We start from the raw sequence: 21,915 nt of genomic DNA, 5'->3' as shown, positions 1-21,915 counted from the left end.
TAATTGGTGGTATATTTATATTATTATCTACCTGAATAGATGGCTATTCAAATATAAATTTTAAAAATTTACTCAATCTGTCATAATTTTTCCTTTACCATTTTGTCTCAGTATTTGCTTGTACATTCTGAGCTTTAAAATCTGTGTGTTGTTTCTATCCCCTATGTTTTTTTTTCTACAACCTAACTTCTTCCCTACTGTGATCTATTTAATGAATATTTATGCTCTTTCTATCTATATCAGTAATAATGAGCATTAAAATTAACATCTGTGACTTGATAGGCACTAAATAAGTGCTAACAGTCATTATTTAATCCTAACTGCACTCCTGTGAGGTTGCTATTATTCTTCCCTTTTGCAGAAAGGAAGCTGAGGCTTTGCTTAATGGGAATCATATCATTTGCCCAACCTCCCTTACTATTAACTGTTGGCAAAGTCAGTGCCATTCAAATGCTGGCGATTTGGTTGTTTTGTCCTTGTTTATTTGTTCATTTTATGTGCTTTGAAATTCTCCATATTTTCTAGCACCTTGATGACAGCATTTTAGCCTAATCTGTGACTACTTGAACTACCCATTATGAGGCCAATTTACTTCAATTGACAATCATTTAGAGCCAATATGATTTATAATTATACTTCTTGAAATCTCTTTTCTCCTAAAATATTTTTCTGATTATTTTCAAATTACAGAAGTAGTACATATGACAGTATCAAGCTGCGTAGCTTTTCCATGCCTTTATGCCCACTTGCTGAGGGAAAGGTAACAGTTGACTATGATTTCTTCAAACCATTCATGTTTATAAAAATATACATACTTCTATATAAACATATATATCTCTTTCCTCTGTTTAAAATTTTCACAAAAGTGAGACCTTAGTATACTGGTTGCTTTCTTTAATTATAGATCATAGACCTCTTTCTGGGCTAATTCATATAACTCAAACTCATTCTTTTAATAGCTGCATTATATTTTACATCAATATAATATAATGAACTCAGCCATTTTCTATTTGATAGACAGGTTGTTTTCAGTTTCTTACTCTTACAAATAATCCTTTATTAGACATCCTTGAACAATTGTACATTCAAGCTTATTTTTTCTCTAAAATAAACTCATAAAGGTGGGGTTGAAGGATCAAAGAGTAAACACATGTTATTTTCATAGATGACACCAGATTATATGCCAAAATGTCATAGAATTTAAATGCAAATAGCAGTGTAAGGGCATGTCCCTTCCTTATACTGTCAGTGGTATTGCTTTAACAATATGTGTACTTTTGTCAGTTTGGCAGGTTTTAGGTATATTTAGCTTCCCTGAGTACTTGGAAACTTAAAAAATCTTATATTTATCGACCCTTTTTACTTCTTTGAGTTGTCTGCTCTTACTCTTTACCTGATTTTCTGTTGGGTTCTTTATCTTTTTTCTTATCAGTTTGTGGGAGACTGTTTTAATACAATTTTGCACATCTTTTCTCTTATTTTCTTTTTATTTGTTCACTAATAAGGCTTTTGCATTGTTTTACTTCATGCAGAATGGCAGATATTAAGTAATCAGATTCTTTGAAATTATAGTTTGCTAGCTTAAGGTGTCCATGCAGGTTCTCTTACCATGGGTCCATGTGCCATTTATTACTGATGTTGAAGAAATACAAGTAATCCATATGTTTGTATATGATGTTTCATATAATAAAATATAAAAATATAACGTACTATTATATGTAATAGAATGTGGTAAGCTAATGTAAGTGCAAAATGTGAATACTTTTTTTTAAGTCTTGAATTCTTCATTTTAGAAAGCATTATTAAAATGTATTGCTGTGATCACTATTTTTGCTCTTTTGTTTAAGTAAAATTATATTTTATGGCATTCATCAAGTCATCCTATTAAATTTAGTAAATTTATTATTTTATCTACCTATCCCTTATTTCCATCACAGTGTACTTTTTCAACATAAGAAAAACTTTCAAACATATAGAAAAGTTGAAACAGTTGTTTAGTCAACATTCATATTCCCACCATCAGTTTCTCCAGTTAACCTTTTACTTTTTGCTGTGTCTTTTATCTCTTTTTTAATCCATCAATTCATTTTAGTTTTTGATGTATTTCAAAGTACTTTGCAGATGCAAGTACACCTCCTAAATACTTCAGTGAATGAACATCATTATCTACAGTTCAGTATTTGTTTAGGATTCTGAACAAGAAATTTAGAATGTTTACATTTAAAATTCCTTGCCATTTTCACTTAAGTGATGGAATCCACTTGTCTCTTTCTATAATAAAGCCTATGCAGTTTTGATTAAAATTGCGTTGAATCTACAAATCAATTGGGAAGAATATCAGCTATTAACAATATTGAACTTTCCATTCCATGAACAAATGGCATGAATCTATAAACAAATTTCTCCACTGACTTAGATTTTCTTCAGTTTCTCTCAGTAATGTTTTATAGTTTTCATTGCCACATTGAACTTTTAATGGATTTTAAAATATAATTCTCTCCTTTTTCCTAATAGGCTCTGGATCAGTATCACTATATGAAGTCGAAAGATGTCAACAACTATCAGCTACAAGTAAGACCATTTTCATCTTTGAAAGTGAGACGCAAAAGTGAGCATAATGAAGTCTGTCTTTATATTTATCAAGGAACTCATCATTGGGCTTCCCTTGTGGCTCAGATGGTAAAGAATCCGCCTGCAATGCGGGAGACCTGGGTTCGATATCTGGGTTGGGAAGATCCCCTGGAGAAGGGAACAGCTACCCACTCCAGTATTCTGGCCTGGAGAATTCCATGGACTGTATAGTCCATGGGGTCACAAAGAGTCAGACACGTCTGAGCGACTTTCACTTAGCACTATCTAATATTGAGAGCACATATCCCTGAGAACAAAAACATATCCATATTTATCTTTTATTCCTCTACCTCATCCTAACTGGCATAAAATGGAATCCAGAAAGATATATGTTTTTAAATTGAATAAGTATATTTATATCATTTATCTATAAAATTTATCAGGCATATTTATAAAAATAAGCCCCATTGCATAGCAGAGAATATAAAATATCTTATATAGTATTAGTTTTAATCAATCCACACAATGCATTTAGTGGTATACCCAAAAAGGAGCTCCTTAAAATATTCCCCCAAAATTTAATGTTAGCAATGATAATCAATTCATCACATACCCATCTTCTGTTACTTCAGCTATGGTGACATAGAACAATTAAGAAAATATTTCTACTCACAGTGTATTAAATAAAATTCTATAATATACTATTATAAAAACATGAGTTTTTCATAATTGGAGAAAGGATGTATAACTATGAAATGGCAGAGGGCTAGAAGAAAGAAGCTTATGGTATTGTATTAGAATTGAAGGTGTTAGTATGCACTCATGGTGTGAGAGACAGATAAAGAAATAGATATATATGTGTGTTTGTGTATTTGTATTCACTCATGTATTTAGTCATACACGTGCAGGCTCATGTGTGTAAGTATAGGTGTAAACATATATGCATATGTGCCCCAGCTCTGTTGATAAAAGGGAATGGAAACAATGACACCCAGTAGCAATGAGCACACCTAGTGTTCAGATCGTAGTTTATAAATAATATCCCAACCAGGGCTTCTTGGAGAAATAACATATTCCAGAATTGGAAAGGTGAATTGTAAGATGATTCTGGAACATCTTATTGTGCCATAAAGTAGAGAAGTCCCCACAGGTTAATGGTGGCAGGTGTCAAATCTGGTACAATTTAAGTGTCAAAATGACTAGTGATGGGATAGTACTGCTTGAGTAAAGTAGGAATCTGTTAGTCCGTATGGAGAGTAAAGAAAGAAGAAAACAAATAAATTAGGTTGAATAGAAAATTGTTATTTCAAATAGAATGGCAGCTAATAAATATAAAATAAATAATCAAGTTAGGAAAAAAAGTCACCATTTTTAATCATGATAGTGATAATTTATTAAGTTGCCAATCATTGGTGGATCCTAAGCTAGCAGGATTCTAAACATTTGATGAAATTGAAATATTTATATTTTATTGAATGCTTTATATAATAATAAGGTTATAGTGGAGAAACCTACTGAACACCACCTTATGGAGCTGAGCAAAGTTCACATCCCCAGGAATGAAAACACTGATACCATGTGCCTCTTCATATGCTCTGAGAGAGTCACAGTATCACTTATATGGTAGTATTCCTACCAAAAATGCATAATTGATATCTGATCATGATAAAAACCAGACACACCCAAATAAACGGCCTCAAATTCTCAGTATATCAACATCTTGAAAGACGAAGAAAAGATTAGGAACTATTCTACACTGAAGGACTCCAAAGAGATGGAAGAAATAAATGCAATGCGTTGTTCAGGATTAGATCCTGGACCTGAAAATAAAATGCTAAATAGGACCATTATGGGGCTAGTTGGAGAAATTTGAACATCTTTTGATTCAGTGATAATCATTGGTAAGTGTTTTGATGTTGAAAATTGCATTATAATATGTTAGTGAAATTTCTTGTTCTTGTAAAATACACACTGAAGTAGTTAGGGGTAAAGGGGTATAATGTTTGGAAATTACTATCAAATGATTCATATGTATATATATATGTGAATATATGTCTATATGAATCATGTATGCAGCAGCATATATGGAGAGACAGAAAGCATGACAGAGATGATGTGGCAAAATGTTACCAAGGTTGACAGTTAATGCAACTTAATTAGATTTGATTATATATTTTTTTCATGGAGATTCTTGTCGTGAATATATTAATATCCTTATAGTTTTATCTAACTTAATCCAAAAATTCTTCATAGTACTTACAGATCATCAGTATTTGGAGAAAACCCCACTGTGTGCTATTTTGAAACAAAACGCTCCTCAGCAATATCGTATCCGAGCAAAACTGAGATCATACAAGCCCAGAAGACTCTTTCAGTCTGTCAAACTTTATTGTCCTAAGTGTCATTTACTGTAAGTATTTTCTGTAATAAAACCAAAATTTTCATTTCATAAAATTTGTGTATATATAGTTTCTTATGTATAAGTTTAAGTCCCGGAAGTGAATCAGTTATGGTTTAAATCTATTGTATTTTGAAAGAATGGTAATCTTTTTAAGAGAAAACACTAATTCCTTAAAGATAAATCCTTTTGATATTTCTTCATAATAGTAAAAAAAGTAGGTGCTATTTTTAGATCTGAAATTCAACTTAGTAGCTCTGATACATGCAAACAAGCAACAGACTATGAAAATATTTGAGCAGACTTTCTCATTTGTAACAAAAAAATCTTGAAAGTAAACCATTATTAACTAAAATTCTTAAATAGATAAGATTTCTGGTTAGTTGAAATTCCTAATTGTTAGAGAAAACCTGGTTGGAAATATTCCTGTCCTGCTTAATAACTACAATACAGTGAACATAATTTAAACTTTTGTTAGTAATTGAGGATTTCTCAGTTTCTGAAAATCTTTATTCTAAGCATCAATTTTTATATAAATGAGTAAATAAATATATAGGACATTAGAATATATATGTACTTATTATTGGCTCAAGACGTATTCTGAAAATTATTTTTAATCCCTCTTGCTCTATTTATGCAATTTGACTATCTACCCGCTATGTATGTAACAAATACATGTATATGCACCACCATTCAGACATGTTGTTTGTGTGTGTGCTCTGTACAGTAATGTGCATATGGTTTCCCCTCTGAAATGTAAGTATAGTACTGTTTGTGGAGATTTTTAATCATCAGATCTCCTTCTGTAAAACAAGGGATTGCTTTCTATCTATTTGGGCTTGAAATAATAGTTAGAATATAAGTACGGATTTTAGATCTTTAAGTATTATCAAATTGTAGTTGGTAAAATTCTGTAAAATTATATAACTTTACCAAATAAAGCCACCCTGCATGATCCTTTTTTAAACAAGTGAGGAAAACGTTTCAGAAAGGTTAAGAGGTTTGGGGCTTTCCTGGTAGTCCAGTGGTTAAGAATCCGCCTTGTAATGCAAGGGACACTGGTTCAATCCCTGGCCCGGGAGGTATCCACATGCCTCAGGGCAGCTAGGCCTGTGTACCACAACTACTGAGCTTATACTCTGGAGCCCACAAGCCCCAACTACTGAGCTCATGTACAACTACTGAAGCCTGTGCACCTTAGAGCCTGTGTTCCTCAACAAGAGAAGCCTCCTCAGTTAGAAGCCCATAGTGAAGTGAAAGTTGCTCAGTTGTGTCCGACTCTTTGTGACCCCATGTACTATACAGTCCATGGAATTCTCCTGGCCAGAATACTGGAGTGGGTAGCCGTTCCCTTCTCCAGGGGATCTTCCTAACTCAGGGATCGAACCCAGGTCTCCCGCATTGCAGGTGGATTCTTTACCAGGTGAGCCACGAGGGAATCTCCTGAGAAGCCCATGCTCTCCAACAAAGAGTAGCCCCCGCTCACCATAACTAGAGAAAGCCCATATGCAACAACAAAGACCAATCATAGCTGTAAAATTAGATAAATATTAAAAACAACACAAAAAAGCAGAACATTTAGTAAGGTTAAGAGATTTTACCTAAAGTTACACATTTGATTGGTGACAGAACCAGGAAAGGAAGTAGACCTTTTGATTCCAGATTATGCAGTTTCTACTGTATCATATTTTGCCATATGATTTTAAAAAATTGTATTCTAGATTAAAAGGAATCAAAATAAATACTGGTCTATAAAATAGGTACCCTGTGAAATTACTTAAATGGTAAGTGAATATTTAGCCGGCGTGAAGATGGGGTTCCTAGTGGGAGGTTTAGCATTCCTTACAGAGGAGAACAATTTGGTGAAGAAATAATTATACATAATCTTGGTATCACAGAGCCAGGCAAGGAAATTGGTGGTTGTTAATGTAATTATGATATGGATCTAATTAGCAAAGAAATGTCATCAAATATCTTTCTATTGAATGAGTCCTTTAATCTTCAGAGTGAATTATCTCAATATTTTAAAATAAGTAGATGGTTCATAAGCATATAAACGTTCCTTTAATTGGATAATTTGTTAAATTTAACTTTCTAAGCTTATACCAGTTGTTTTTATGTTATTCCATTGTTGATGATTTTAGGCAAGAAGTGCCACATGAGATTGATTTGGATAAGATTTTACAGGAGGGTGCAAGCAAAACCCCAGATACCAAGCTACAAAATACATCCTTATATAATTCGAAGGTCTGGACCACTAAAGATCAAGGAGAACGAAAAGTAGCTATTCATTTTGTGAAAAGTAATGGTATTCTTCCACTTTCAAATGACTGTCTAATTTTGATAGAAGGTATGATGTTTTTACCATTTTATTAACTCACAGCTTTTTCTTCTGCCTTTCTTTGATTAATTATTGTTAAATTTATTTTACGGGCAACCTTGGACATATAAAATCAAAATATTGTTGCTTTAAATTTCAAATAACATAATATATGTAACAATTAGATTAACTATATACATACACATATACATATCTAAGTTTAACTGAATGACATTTTGAAATTATACATTAAACTCAAGTGTTTGCATTTGTTCATCTTGTTAGAGTCCTACATGCAATCTTAATGAGATCCAGTGTGATTTTTGAGCTGGATAATAATAAAGAAGCTGTTTATTATATATAGTTGCTGTTGACTTGGCCTCTGGATGTCACTCTTGTTTCATAAAAAATACAATGAAAGTCATCTATTGACAGCTAAATCAAGGAAGGAATCCTTAACTCAAGTAAAGATAACTTGACATACAGTATTTTAAAAGAATGAAGCAAAATTATTTTTGCATTTCTTTTATACTTTTGTCTTATTTTTATCTAATATGTATATAACAATCCATAATAAAAGAAGACCATCTCTAATTTGCAATAGAGAAAACTTTTGTTTAGTAAATGAACTGATCTTTATTACAGTGGATTATGATCATTTTTATTACTGACGTTTTTCTGTTTATAAAAGTAATTCATAATCTTTTAAAAAATAATTATATATATGTGAATACATATGTGTATAAACATTTGTGGTGTTTTCACGCACATTTCTTGTTTTAATACATTATAGCATATAGGAACGGAGAAGGCAATGGCAAGCCACTCCAGTACTATTGCCTAGAAAATCCCATGGATGGAGGAGCCTGGTAGGGGGTCGCTAAGGGTCAGACACGACTGAGCGATTTCACTTTCACTTTTCACTTTCACACATTGGAGAAGGAAATGGCAACCCACTCCAGTGTTCTTGCCTGGAGAAGCCCAGGGACGGGGGACCCTGGTGGGCTTCCGTCTATGGGGTCACACAGAGTCGGACATGACTGGAGTGACTTAGTAGCAGCAGCATATAGGAAACTATTCTAATTAATTTCTGTATCTTAACTGATTTAATAATCACAATAATCCTGTGAAGTTGGTACTGTTATAAGCTATTTTATACATGAGAAAACAACCACAGAGATAAATGTCTTTCCCAGTAAGTGAAACTGAGTTACTTCCTGTTTTTTGACATAGTAACTCTGTGATAAACTTTATCTCCCCTTGGATGAAGTGTAATTATGGGGGCACAAAGAATTAAGTAAATGTTACCCAGTTTCTCTCTAGGAAAGTTATCGTAGTGTGCATATGCTTTAGTAGCATAAGAAATTATCTGTTCCCCTACCCTCATTATTATGATATACTAGAGCTTTAAAAAACTTGGCCACTTTTATGAGTTAAATGTGACAACTTACTCCATTAACAGTATTTGTATCTGTACCAGGAGATAGACATAAAAATAGAAAGGCACACACACACACAAATGGAGTAAGACTATTTATATGCCCTAAAAATAAAATAAAGCCATGATCCTATCAGACTATATTAGAACTGTCCTTGTAGAGCCAACTAAGAGGATGTCAAATACGCCTTCGGGTCCTTCTGTGCTTTGCTGCCTCCCACAGAATTCTGTTCTTAGCTGAGCTGGCCTTGAGGGTCCAAAGGAAGCTTAACAGAGAAGTCTCCCTAGCTCCTGTTTCTATCTTTAATTACCAGTTATCCCTCAAATTTTCAATCTCATCCCCTACCTCAATTCCCATCCCACCCCGTAGGTGTACTGAACTGGTGATACATCCTAAACCTAGTGTATTTCTCTTCTTTGCCATTCCATTGCTGCTTTCCTGGGAAATTCTGCTCTAATATTTCTTCAAAAATAAATGCAGCAATTCTCCTTATTTAGCAATTCACATATAATATTTAATGAACACCTACATACATCAGGCATTTTTCTGATTGATCAGGCAGATTTGAGTGGTTCTTATTACATACCATATGAACTTCTAGTAGGGCATTTTTCTTCTTATATTTGTGCCTTATCTGTCTGTTTATAGATTTGTTGTCTTTATTAGAATGTAAAAATTCCCTGAGGTCAGAATACATGTAATTTTAATCTATGTAACCTCAACACCTAGAGTAGTAAACCTGATGTGTAACTGACTTTGTTTGCAACCCTATAGACTGTAGCCAGCCAAGTTATTTTTATTTTATCGTATTTCTGAGTATTATAACTCCAGGCCGAGGCTAGGATCTAACTGTAGTTAGATCCTGCTCTTACAGAGCTGAGAAAAGAGGTATGGGAGCCAGCAAGTTAAAACGCCAAAAAGCTTGCTGTTCTCACCAAGATTTATCCACTTATTTTGAATGACCACTCCTTGAACTGTTGCAAACCTTTGGTTGATTTCTGTGCTTAGTCACTCAGTCGTGTCCGACTCTTTGTGACCCCATGGACCGTAGCCGCCAGGCTCCTCTGTGGTTGGAATTCTCCAGGCAAGAATACTGGAGTGGATTGCCATGCACTCCTCCTGGAGATCTTCCCAACCCAGGGATCAAACCCAGGTCTCCCACATTGCAGGCAGTTTCTTTACTGTAATTTCTAGAGTTCTGAAAAAGTTGAACTTGGTAATTTTTGCCAAAGTTCTTTTTGCTATTATGGAGATGTGTATTTTTGAATGTTCTTACTATACTATGCCAAAAATGCTTCCCCCTCACAATTGAATTTCAACATTATAAATTTTATACAAATTTTAGGAAATACACAGAACTATTTTTACAAATCATGTTCTCTTTCCCTGGAGAGGAAGAATTATCAGCCTAAATAAAAGTGTACCAGAAAAGGTACTGGTAGGTTTGAGTAATCAGAGATAAGGCTGCCTTCTAATAATGGTATGCCATTGAACATTCTATTTCTTCTCAGCCAACCTGATGGTTTTAGTGCCTTTCCTGTCATAACATTTGAGTGTGATGATTTTTCATAGGAAAAATGAATAAACACTATATAGGAATTGCGATTACTTAAACTGTTCACATCTATATTTAAATTGAATGTTAAACTGAAAAGAACCGTGAACTTCCAGATTTTCAAACTGGTTTTTTTTTTTTTGCTTTTTTTTTTTTTACTGGGGGCTAATTATTTTACAATAGTATATTGGTTGGTTTTGCCATACATTGACAAGCTGGTTTTAGAAAAGGCAGAGGCACCAGAGATCAAATTGCAAACATCTGCTGGATCATTGAAAAAGCAAGAGAATTCCAGAAAAACATCTATTTCTGTTTTGGCTGTGAGGATCATAATAAACTGTGGAAAATTCTTCAAGAGATCGGAATACCAGACCACCTGACCTGACTAGTGAGAAATCTGTATGCATGTCAAGGAGCAACAGTTAGACCTGGACATGGAACAACAGACTGGTTTCAAATCGGGAAAGGAGTCTGTCAAGACTGTATCTTATCACCCTGCTTATTTAACTTATATGCAGAGTATATCATGAGAAACGCTGGGCTGGATGAAGCACAAGCTGGAATCAAGATTCCCAAGAGAAATATCAATAACTTCAGATATGCAGATGACACCACCCTTATGGCAGAAAGTGAAAAAGAACTAAAGAGCCTCTTGATGAAAGTGAAAGAGGAGCATGGAAAAGTTGGCTTAAAGCTCAACATTCAGGAAACTAAGATCATGGCATTTGGTCTCATCACTTCATGGCAAATAGATGGGGAAACAGTGGCAGACTTTGTTTTTTTTGGTCTCCAGAATCACTGCAGATGGTGACTGCAGCCATGAAATTAAAAGATGCTTGCTCCTTGAAAGGAAAGTTAAGACCAACATAGACAGCATATTAAAAAGCAGAGACATTACTTTGCTAACAAAGGTCTGTTAGCAAAGGCTATCGTTTTTCCAGTAGTCATGTTGAATGTGAGAGTTGGACTGTAAAGAAAGCTGAGTGCCAAAGATTAATGCTTTTGAACTGTGGTGTTGGAGAAGACTCTTCAGAGTCCCTTGGACTGCAAGGAGATCCAACCAGTCCATCCTGAAGGAGATCAGTCCTGAGTGTTCATTGGAAGGACTGATGTTGAGGCTGAAGCTCCAATACTTTGGTCACCTGATGCAAAGAGCTGACTCATTTGAAAAGACCATGATGCTGGGAAAGATTGAGGGCAGGAGAAGAGGACGACAGAGGATGAGATGGTTGGATGGCATCACCGACTCAGTGGACATGAGTTTGAGTAAACTGTGGGAGTTGGTGATGGACAGTGAAGCCTGGCATGCTGTAGTCCATGGGATTGCAAAGAGTCAGACACGACTGTGCGACTGAACGGAACTGAGTTGAAAACTGAAAAGATTCATTTCAAACTTAAGACTAAATTTGCATAGACATTAGTATATAGCAAACTTAATAATAGGTATCCCGTCATTTTTTCATTCTCAACTTTATTCTTTTTAGGTCATTCGAACCAAAGTGTTCCAGGCCTAAAGTTCAATTTATATAAATTTTAGAAGATGATGGTTCATATTTCGCAAACCTTTTATTTTGCTCACATCTCAGCATTTTTGCTCAGTGGTTTCTTTAATCAATGAATAGGATCCTAAGTTTACAAATTGCTATTTTTAACAATAAATGTATAAGTGTGTTAAATTCATGGTATTTGTTGTTTTTTTCTGTCCTTCCTTGTAGTCTTTTACTGCCCCTAAGGTGTTGCACAATAAGTAGCCCCAATTTGTCTACTTTATATTTGTACTATTTGAAGGGTTTATTTGTTCCCTTTTAATAGGAGGTACACTCAATGAAATCTGCAAACTCTCAGACAAGTTTCATAGTGTAATTCCTGTAAGATCTGGCCATGAAGACCTGGGAGTCCTTGACCTTTCAGCTCCATTTCTTATACAAGGAAAAATACATCACTATGGGTATGTATTTGTGGATATTTTAAAATCAGAGCAAAGGTTATCCTAAAGTTTAGTTTTTCTTAAGCAGAACCATTCACAGTGATCATAATAAAAATATAAATATTTTAAAAACCTGAAAATGTACTTTTAAGGTATTTAAAAACCTGAAAATGTACATTTAATCTCCCAGTGTTTTTCAGTTACTACATTTTAATTTTCAATAATTTAGTATTAATCATAAATACAACTTGTAAAAAGTCTCTCCAGTTTATGGTATCTTGGGTTTGAAAAGAATTTTAGAGCTAGCTATTACAACTTTTTACCCAATGCAAGTCTTCCCTGTCCATCACCAACTCCCAGAGTTCACTCAAACTCACCTCCATCGAGTCGGTGATGCCATCCAGCCATCTCATTCTCTGTCGTCCCCTTCTCCTCCTGCCCCCAATCCCTCCCAGCATCAGAGTCTTTTCAAGTGAGTCAACTCTTCACATGAGGTGGCCAAAGTATTGGAGTTTCAGCTTTAGCATCAGTCCTTCCAATGAACACCCAGGATTGATCTCCTTTAGAATGTACTGGGTGGATCTCCTTGCAGTCCAAGGGACTCTCAAGAGTCTTCTCCAACACCACAGTTCAAAAGCATCAATTCTTCGGTGCTCAGCTTTCTTCACAGTCCAACTCTCACATCCATACATGACCACAGGAAAAACCATAGCCTTGACTAGACAGACCTTTGTTGGCAAAGTAATGTCTCTGCTTTTTAATATGCTGTCTAGGTTGGTCATAACTTTCCTTCCAAGGAGTAAGCGTCTTTTAATTTCATAACTGCAGTCAGCATCTGCCATGATTTTGGAGCCCAAAAAAATAAAGTCTGACACTGTTTCCACTGTTTCCCCATCTATTTGCCATGAAGTGATGGAACCAGATGCCATGATCTTAATTTTCTGAATGTTGAGCTTCAAGCCAACTTTTTCACTCTCCTCTTTCATCAAGAGGCTCTTTAGTTCCTTTTCACTTTCTGCCATAAGGGTGGTGTCATCTGAAGGGATGGAGCCAAAGAAAAAACAATACCCAGTTGTGGATGTGACTGGTGATAGAAGCAAGGTCCAATGCTGTGAAGAGCAGTATTGCATAGGAAACTGGAATATTAGGTCCATGAATCAAGGTAAATTGGAAGTGGTCAAACAGAAGATGGCAAGAGTGAACATCGACATTCTAGGAATCAGTGAACTGTAGCATTAGGCATCATAAACTATGATTCTGTAAATAGGTCCTAGTACTAACTTCTTTAGTTAGAGTAACTTTCTCCTATTGGCTATATTTATAAATTTAAGGTCTTGGGTATTACATATTGTTCTCAGAGCCATAAATCAAGAGTCTTTAGAGTTTTTCGCTTTACCAAGTAAGGAAATTAGCCAAATTAATTAACAGCCTGCACCTGGAACCTTTCTCATTGTCAGCCTAGCAATGTATATTCTGACTGTATTATATTTTTTGATTGCTTCTATTGTAAGAAGTTTATTTTTTTTAATAATTCTGTTTGTAATATGCAATTAAAATACAGAAATTACAGTGCTCTTTTGTTTAATAATATACTTTTTAAATTGTGCATGCTTGAACAGCAAAGATTTATAATAATTAAATGTGTTATAATAATTACTTATAATAAATTATTTTTTCTTTTATTGATTTCAGATGTAAGCACTGCTCTAGTTTGAGACCAATAAAAAATCTAAATTCCCTGGTTAATAAAACATCGTGGATTCCTTCTTCTGTGGCAGAAGGTTAGCTAAATTTCTATGTCCTGTAATTGTAACTGTCTTTGTATAGGATAATCTCACTAATAATATTTCAGTATTTGTGGATATTTTAAAATCAGAGCAAAGGTTATCCTAAAGTTTAGTTTTTCTTAAGCAGAACCATTCACAGTGATCATAATAAAAATGTAAATATTTTAAAAACCTGAAAATGTACTTTTAAGAATCTGCCAGTGTTTTTCAGTTACTACATTTTATTTTTCAATAATTTAGTATTAATCATAAATACAACTTGTAAAAAGTCTCTCCAGTTTATTGTACCTTGGGTTTGAAAAGAATTTTAGAACTAGCTATTACAACTTTTTACCCAATACAAGTCTTTAGCTGGAATAATAAGAGTCTTTTTTTATCACATCATTAACTGTTGTCATCCAGCCTTGGCTTAAAACTCTCAGCGACTGGGGACCCATTTACATTGCAAAGTCACTTCAGTTGTGTCTGATTCAGTGTGACCCCATGGACAGCAGCCCACCAGGCTCCTCTGTCCACGGGATTTACATTGTAAGGTAACAAGTCTCTTACTTTTTAGATGCAGTACTTAACAGTGGGGCAAAATCTGCTTACCTGCAATTTCAACATGGGCCACGTTCTGTCTGCTATTAATAGAATTAGAGTCCATGTGTTCCCTCTTCTATAAAATCAGTAGACTGTGCATTTGAAGGCAATCTGTCAATTATTCATTAAGTCCTTATTTTTCCAAGTAGATGCCCACACTTCCTTTGGTACTTTCCCATGTTTCTTACTGCTTTATTTCTCCTCTTCAATAAGCATTCCATTTTACCTATGTTCTTCTCAAAGTTTGGTACTCAAAGCTAGAAATAGGGCTGCAGATGTTGGCCAATTCGGAATATAGAGAAAACCGTTATTTCCTAAAATTGGACAGTGCTCCTGCTTGCCTGAAAATTTTATTGTGTAGATATTTGTATTCTTAGTTTTGTTTTCTTTCTCTTTTAATCTAGCTGTATGATACTACTAATTCATATTTTGTTTGTGGTCCAGTTAAAATCCAGGTTAACTCTTAGATGAGTTTTTTGCTGTGTACTTCAAGCTTGGTCTCGTCATCCTGTAATGTAGTTCTTTGTTTGCTTATTGGTCCCTTACAGTAGGTTTTATGTTCATCCTTCTTGGTTTTAGCCCACAGTCTGTTGAGGACTTTTGAATCTTAAAAATCTAGTTCCTCTATATTAACGATTTCTCTCATATCTGTATGCCCTATTTTTCTTACTTGACCCCTTTATTAGTCATATTTGAATATGAATTCCACAGATGGAAGACAATATTCCATTATTTAAGCATTTTGAATGTCTTTCATTTATAGACACAAAGTAAGATGTTCATTTTAACCTATACATTTTCATATGATTTAGTATCACTTTAATTTCTTCCTTTTTCCTCATCTTAACCAAATTATGAAATCTCAGATTCTGGCATCATTCAACCAGATGCTGTCTTTTAAAAAATAAGTGATCTCTGTGCTTAAAATCCAAAGGATAGAGACAGGTTACAAAATCCTAACCATTGAACTGTATGCTGTTTTTTTTTTAAGAACATTCTGGCATTTAAATTTTCTCTTTTATAAGCTAACAAGAAGTGAATTACTTTTCTTGAATTTGTTTTTATATTTTCTCCGAAGATCGACTCATTTTAAAGATAATGCTATATCAATATTTAACTTTTTAAAAAGATACTGGGACTTCTCTAGTGGTCCAGTGGTTAAGAATCCACCTGCCAATACGAGGACATGGCTTCCATCCCTCGTCTGGGAAGATCCCACGTGTCGCAGAGCAGCTAAGCCCTTGCACCCCAGTTACTGAGCCCACGCTCTAGAGCCTGTGCTCCGCAACGAGAAGCCACCACAGTGAGAAGCCCCCGCACTGCAATGGAGAGTATCCCCTGCTTGCCACTCACAACTGGAAAAAGCTCTCATGCAGCAAGGAAGACCCAGTGCAGCCAAAACATAAATTTTTGAAAATAAAATTAGCAAAAAAAGATACCGTTGCTCTTGAGTCATTGTCTCTATACAGGTGCAGTGTAATATTCCAAAATTTCCCTTCTGAAATGAGCTTAACATATTAGTATTAGGGAACAAAAAAGAGTGCTTTTTTTTTAAATCTCTTGAATTATTTTAGTAAACAAAATTAACAGGAACATAATATCACAAAACAGCTTTTTTCTTTACTTTTATTAGACGGCATAGTGGGACTTCTTGATGGTCCAGTGGTCGTGAGACTCCATGCTTTCACTGGAGGGAGCACAGTGTGGTCAAAGAAAAAAGACATAGGTGATTCTTATGGTTTCAACTCTTTTCCTTCATTAGCACTGGGCATTGTTCCCCTCCGACAAGTGTTTGTGATGACATTTACTCTTGATGATGGAACGGGAGTATTGGAAGCCTACCTCATGGATTCTGTAAGTAACAGAGGTAGTGAAGATATTTCTAACTATTAGAAGATATTTCTAAAATAATACTTTTTTGAATTTTATTATATTTATTCATGCCTACCTTATTACTGAGAACATTTAAGGCAACTCAGAAGAATAAATAAAACACAAGCACATAAATCTTAAATTATGTATTTACTCTTTTGATTTGACACTATAATCTTAATATGTGAATAGTGAGAAATTGAAAAATAAGAATTTAAGGAAAGACTCCTCCATACCATGCAGAAGTTCTGCTCCAAGAACAGAAGGCAGAGGTGTGGCCATACCCTCAGGCATTATCTATTAGCATTTCACTGGGCTTTTTAAGTCTCCAACATTTCATATTAGAAAGAATGAAATTACTTTGATGGGGAGATCCTTTGTATTATGTGAAGCTTGGTAGCTATCCACAAGACCACCTTCATTTCTAACAATTTCAGGTTGAGGGGTTCCCAAGACCAAGACCCTTACCTCTGACACCAATCGAAAGAACAGAGGTCTCCACAACCACTCTTAGTTTTGGATAATTTACTAGAAAGACTCACAGAACTTATTGTGTGCCATTATGCTCACTCTTAACAATTTATTATGGCTAAAGGGTATAGGTTAAAATCATCAAGGGAAGAGGTGCAGAAATCTGAATCCAGGAAAGTTTCAAACATGGAGCTTCCATTTGTTCTCTTCCTGTGGAGCCGTGGACAGTGTTACTTTCCTGGTAAGGATGTGTAGCAGTACACATGAGGTGTTGCCAACCAGGGAAGCCCAAAGGAGCCGTAGTATCCCGTTTTTATTGGAGCTTCATCAGGTAGTCATTATTGGCTGCCCATGTGACTTATCTCAGTCTTCAGCCCCTCCAGTGGTCAAGGTAAAACCACATACTCCAAATTCTCCACCCTAAATCACAATGTTAGAGTGACCCAAGTTCCCCAGGCAAATGCAGACGTGCCTGTGAGGCATGTTGTTCCAAGGTTTTAGAGATTACCTCTCAGAAACTGAGGGCAAAGGCTAGTGAGGTTAAATTTTTTACTACACACATTGGGAAAAAATCTGGGATAAAGATGAGGACAGCTTTTCTTCTGCCTAAGCAGTTTATCCATTTATTAAATATTTAATGAGTACCTGCTCTATGCCAAGTGCTATTCTTTGTGATAGGAATATGGCAATGAGTGAAGCAAGCCAACTCCTTTCCCTCCTGGATCTTACAAATAGTAGAGGAGAAAAAAGTTAAATAAATATATAGTATATATTATACTCTTTTAAACTTGGCACTTAGACATTGTAGGTGCTTATTCTATGTGCTGTCAAGAGAATACTAAACTTCACTGTGTTCTGCTCATTACTTTTATCATTATGTCAAAACAATTTAACTTGATTTTATATGTATCTCAAAGCTGTCTTTAGATTAAAGTAATGAATTAGATTTTAGAGTTTAACACTCTAGTTTATGAATACTACAATATAAATAGGGTGAAATAGTATAGATGATTTTAATTAGATAATATTCAAGTGCTTTCACATTGATTATAATTTCTAATCATTTCCTTGTTTCTTCATGTTTTTCTTAAGGAAAATTTCTTCCAGATTCCAGCATCAGAAGTTTTAAACAATGATAATCTTCAGCACAGTATGGAAATGATCATGGATATGTTTTGTCCTCCAAGAGCAAAAATTGGTAGGCAGTAATACTTGTTAATCCCATTCATTCTTTTTCTTGAAATAAAACTTATGGCTAATCTCTGGACTTATAGAGGTAAAAAAGTTTTGAATTCTGAATCCAAATAAATTTATAAAGTAGTGATTGATGAGACTGTATGACCTACCTACTGATGAAGACTGTGGCAAGGATAAGACAGGTATGAATCATAATTCCTGAAATGAAAAAAAGATTTTTTATATATTTTGAAATGTATCGGGGGAGGCAGTTTTGATTGCAAACACATTTGATAAGCTGCTTGTGCATACAAACAGTTGAAATTAAGCCAACAGGGATGAAATTTTGACAGACATTTCTTATAAAAAACTCACTTAGCCAGTTCACTGATGAATTGTTTATTCAATATTAACTAATTTCAGATTTTATAAGTTTTTATTTTACTAAATATTTTGCTAGCTTTTGTTGTTTTCTGTGTAATATTTGATTCACCAGCCAGTCTTCAAGTCAGATTGCATTGATTACACCTACTTCCTTTTGTGGCCATTATTTCTCTTTGCCTTAAATGTGCAGATCTAAATCATTTTAAGGCAATTTGACTTCTTCTAACAACTTTTTATCAGTAGCAGATTTTACCAGCAGCAAATTTAGCTGTTGTCAGTTTAACTTTTATAGTTTGTCTTAAATCAGGTTTTATTTTCCCCTGGTCAGTCTTTGCATTTTATAACAATTCCAGAGAGAGTTTTTGTGCATTCATAACTAAGTCTAACTTACATACATTTATTTGATGTCAGTTTTCATTTTTATTGGCTGTTTGGATTCTTTTGGATAGATATTTGAAAATAAAAGTCATATCAGAAAGCATAGATGTGATAGGCTTTTGATACATACCACCAGATGGCTTTTCAAGAGCATTTTCCCTATTCATGGTTCTACCGACAGTGTGGTAGAACTTCTACAGAAGCTTCTACAGGCCTCTACTTCTACAGAAGCCTGTCTTGCTTGACCCTTGCCAATAGTTAGGACTATGTTAAGTGTCTTTCAAGTTCAAACTTGAAGAAATATTACCAGACTGTTCTAGAAGCTATATATAGATTCACTGTGGTCATGGCCAAAGCTTGGAAATGGCACCTGTGGCTGCCTTATTGCCTGGACAGAGTACCTGGTACCTGACAGGGCTTTCAGCTAGACATGTAAAGGTGAACTGGTTTTCTTCTCAGTCAACCAAGAAAAACAAAACAGGGGAGATGAATAAGCACTCAGCAGAAAAAAAAAAGCAAAGTCCCCACCAGGGTGAGAATCTACCTTCCAATGCAGGAGACACCTGTTCAATTCCTGGCTCAGGAAGATCCCACATGCCACGAGGCAGCTAAGCCCGTGTGCTTTAACTACTGAGCCTGCGCTTTAGAGGCTCCTGCGGCTCAACTGCTGAAGCCTGTGTGCTCTAGAGCCTGTGCTCTGAAACAAGAGAAGCCACCATAATGAGAAGTCCATGCACTGCAAAGAAGAGTAGCTCCCACTCGCTGTAACTGGAGAAGAAAGCCCAAATAGCAGCAAAGACCCACCACAGCCAAAAAATAAAATAAAAAAAAGTTGAGAATGATTTAGATTACTACTTATGATGTCAAATATTTTGAAAACCCTACATTGTTACTTTTTCTTGTTATTGGGGAAAAATTCAAATTAGTCAGAATTGCTGCAAAACAGTATGTATTTGAAAGAACAGGTGATGTTAAATTTGGTGAGTATATTTATTTACTTCTCAAGCTAAATATGTTAATTTTACTAGTTAAGTGTTATGCTTAGATACATATTTCAGAGTTATTTGTTTTAATGATTCAGTATCACTTCTTTTTTTGATTGTAGATGCATATCCGTGGCTGGAATTCTTCATCAGGTCATATAATGTCACAAGTGGAAAGGAGCAGCAGATATGCTATCAGATTTTTGATACTACAATTGCAGATGATGTTGTCTAATTTTGACATTCAGCTTAGAGCATATGAAATATTGTAATTTTAGAAAACATTACCACTTTCTATGAGATTGCTATAAAACATCTAATTCTGTAGTTTATTTTCTATTTTAGCCAGTTTTTTTGGGTTTTTTTGACCACTAGGCATTGTGTTATCTTAATGCCCTCTTGTAAGTTCAAAATGTTCCTGTTGCTCAGAATCTCCAATATGATGGCTGTGAGGGGTATAAAAGAGAGATATCAAATAAATAAGGACTGTGTTTTCGTTTACTCTTGACTCTTCTCCTTTCAGAGAAGCTATTTTGCTACCCTGCCCTAACAGTTGGAGTAGGAAATGGCAACCCACTCCAGTATTCTTGCCTGCAAAATTCTGTGGATAAAGGAGTTTGGGGGACTGCAGTCCATGGGGTCACAAAGAGTTGGACCCAACTGAGCTACTGAGCACAAGCACCCTAAAAATCCTCCGCCTGTTGGTTTTTACATGTGTCACCCACTGATTTCTCTGCAACCCACCATCCCTGGTTGAACTGCCTTTTCTGAAGAAAAAGCATCAGCATTACATCACCCATGTGGATGATTTTAGCAAGCCTGTGGGCTTAGGAAATGTCCTCACCTTAAACCTTCAACTTTTACTGAATACAAGGATTTGATTTGTTTCATTTTTGTCCAAAGGGATCTGCTTAAACAAGTACTCCTTGAAGAAGTGCTTGTCTGCATGAGCTACAGTGTGCTTGAAAGAGTGATTCACTTTAAGTGAAAGTAGTGGAATTCCATTCCTCGGGTGCTGATTTTGACCCGTTAAGGATAATTTCATTTTTTCAGACTCATGTGCTTTAATTGCTTGTTTCTCTACATGATACTAGAAGTTATTCCATTCCTTCTCAATCTAATCAAGTGGTCAAATTTCAGTGATTGTGGTTTACTTGTATTAACCTTTTTGTTAGGATCTTATGTAAAATATACTTATATTTCAGGTTGAACATTGAGAGAGAAATTAATTCAGTATGATAGTCTGCTTTTTACCTGATGATATTTGTCAAATTTAAAATCATGAGTATTCAGTTTTATACAAATACTTGTATATATTTGTATATATGTAACAATTTGTGTATGTTATTTGCTGACAACTAAGAGATACAGATCTGCCTATTTCAGTATTAATAAAGAATAAATAAATATATAATTTCAACTCTTTTTATTTATTTGCCCTATGTTGAGCTGAGGCATGACTGGAAGTGAAGAGTCAGAGCAGATGTATCAATATAACAAATATTTAGGACTGTCCATGCACCAAGTACCATACCAAGTAAGTACTTAACTTGTATTTTGGACTTCTCTGGTGGCTCAGATGGTAAAGAATCTGCCAGCAATGCAGAAGATCCAGGTTTGATCCCTGGGTCAGGAAAATCGCCCAAAGAAGGGAACAGCTACACACTTCAGTATTCTTGCCTGGAGAATTCCGTGGACAGAGGAGCCTGGTGGGCTACAGTCATGGGAACACAAAGAGTCAGACATGACTGAGTGACTAACATGTATTTTAGTTTCAGGCAACCCATTTTCCTGATAAGAAAACCGAGACTTGACAAGCTGACTTGCCTAATTGCATACAATTATTAAGTGTCAGCACTTGAGTTCACACTGTCTCTGCTCAGAGGCTGCACTGCTAATAACCACCCCAGGATTCTGGAGCAAAAGCTAGCATGGGATTTTTCTGCAAGTGAGTTCTCCCTTAAATATCTGAAGTAACATTGGAGGTAGGTTAAAAGAGGAGTCAATGATGTGTTCTCTTACACTAACTAAAAGGTTTTTCACACATTATTGACAAAAAAGGATTGGATATC

The 21,915-nt window shown here is 35.1% G+C and overlaps 1 protein-coding gene across 7 annotated transcripts in view; it reads left to right on the top strand.

Annotated features, from left to right (window-relative positions):
• The window catches only part of POT1 (protection of telomeres 1), a 97,235-nt gene extending 75,568 nt beyond the window's left edge, over positions 1-21,667 (top strand). For 3 of the 7 annotated variants that reach the window (XM_055421207.2, XM_055421208.2, XM_055421205.2), the window contains exons 13-20: positions 2,515-2,571; positions 4,825-4,981; positions 7,114-7,319; positions 12,096-12,231; positions 13,903-13,991; positions 16,342-16,433; positions 18,015-18,120; positions 19,966-21,667. In XM_055421207.2, coding sequence (XP_055277182.2) covers positions 2,515-2,571; positions 4,825-4,981; positions 7,114-7,319; positions 12,096-12,231; positions 13,903-13,991; positions 16,342-16,433; positions 18,015-18,120; positions 19,966-20,078 — 956 coding nt within the window. In that variant the 3' untranslated portion in view covers positions 20,079-21,667. The remainder of the gene's footprint in view (positions 1-2,514; positions 2,572-4,824; positions 4,982-7,113; positions 7,320-12,095; positions 12,232-13,902; positions 13,992-16,341; positions 16,434-18,014; positions 18,121-19,965) is intronic. The other 4 variants (XM_055421209.2, XM_088834648.1, XM_088834649.1 and 1 more) reach the window with 2 other exon arrangements.
• The last annotated feature ends 248 nt before the right edge of the window (positions 21,668-21,915 follow it).

Source organism: Moschus berezovskii, chromosome 3, assembly GCF_049115385.1.
Source record: "Moschus berezovskii isolate FMDL1 chromosome 3, NW_MosBer_1.0, whole genome shotgun sequence".
NCBI classification, from domain to species: Eukaryota; Metazoa; Chordata; class Mammalia; order Artiodactyla; family Moschidae; genus Moschus; species Moschus berezovskii.
This window is presented reverse-complemented; position numbering and strand designations above follow the sequence as displayed.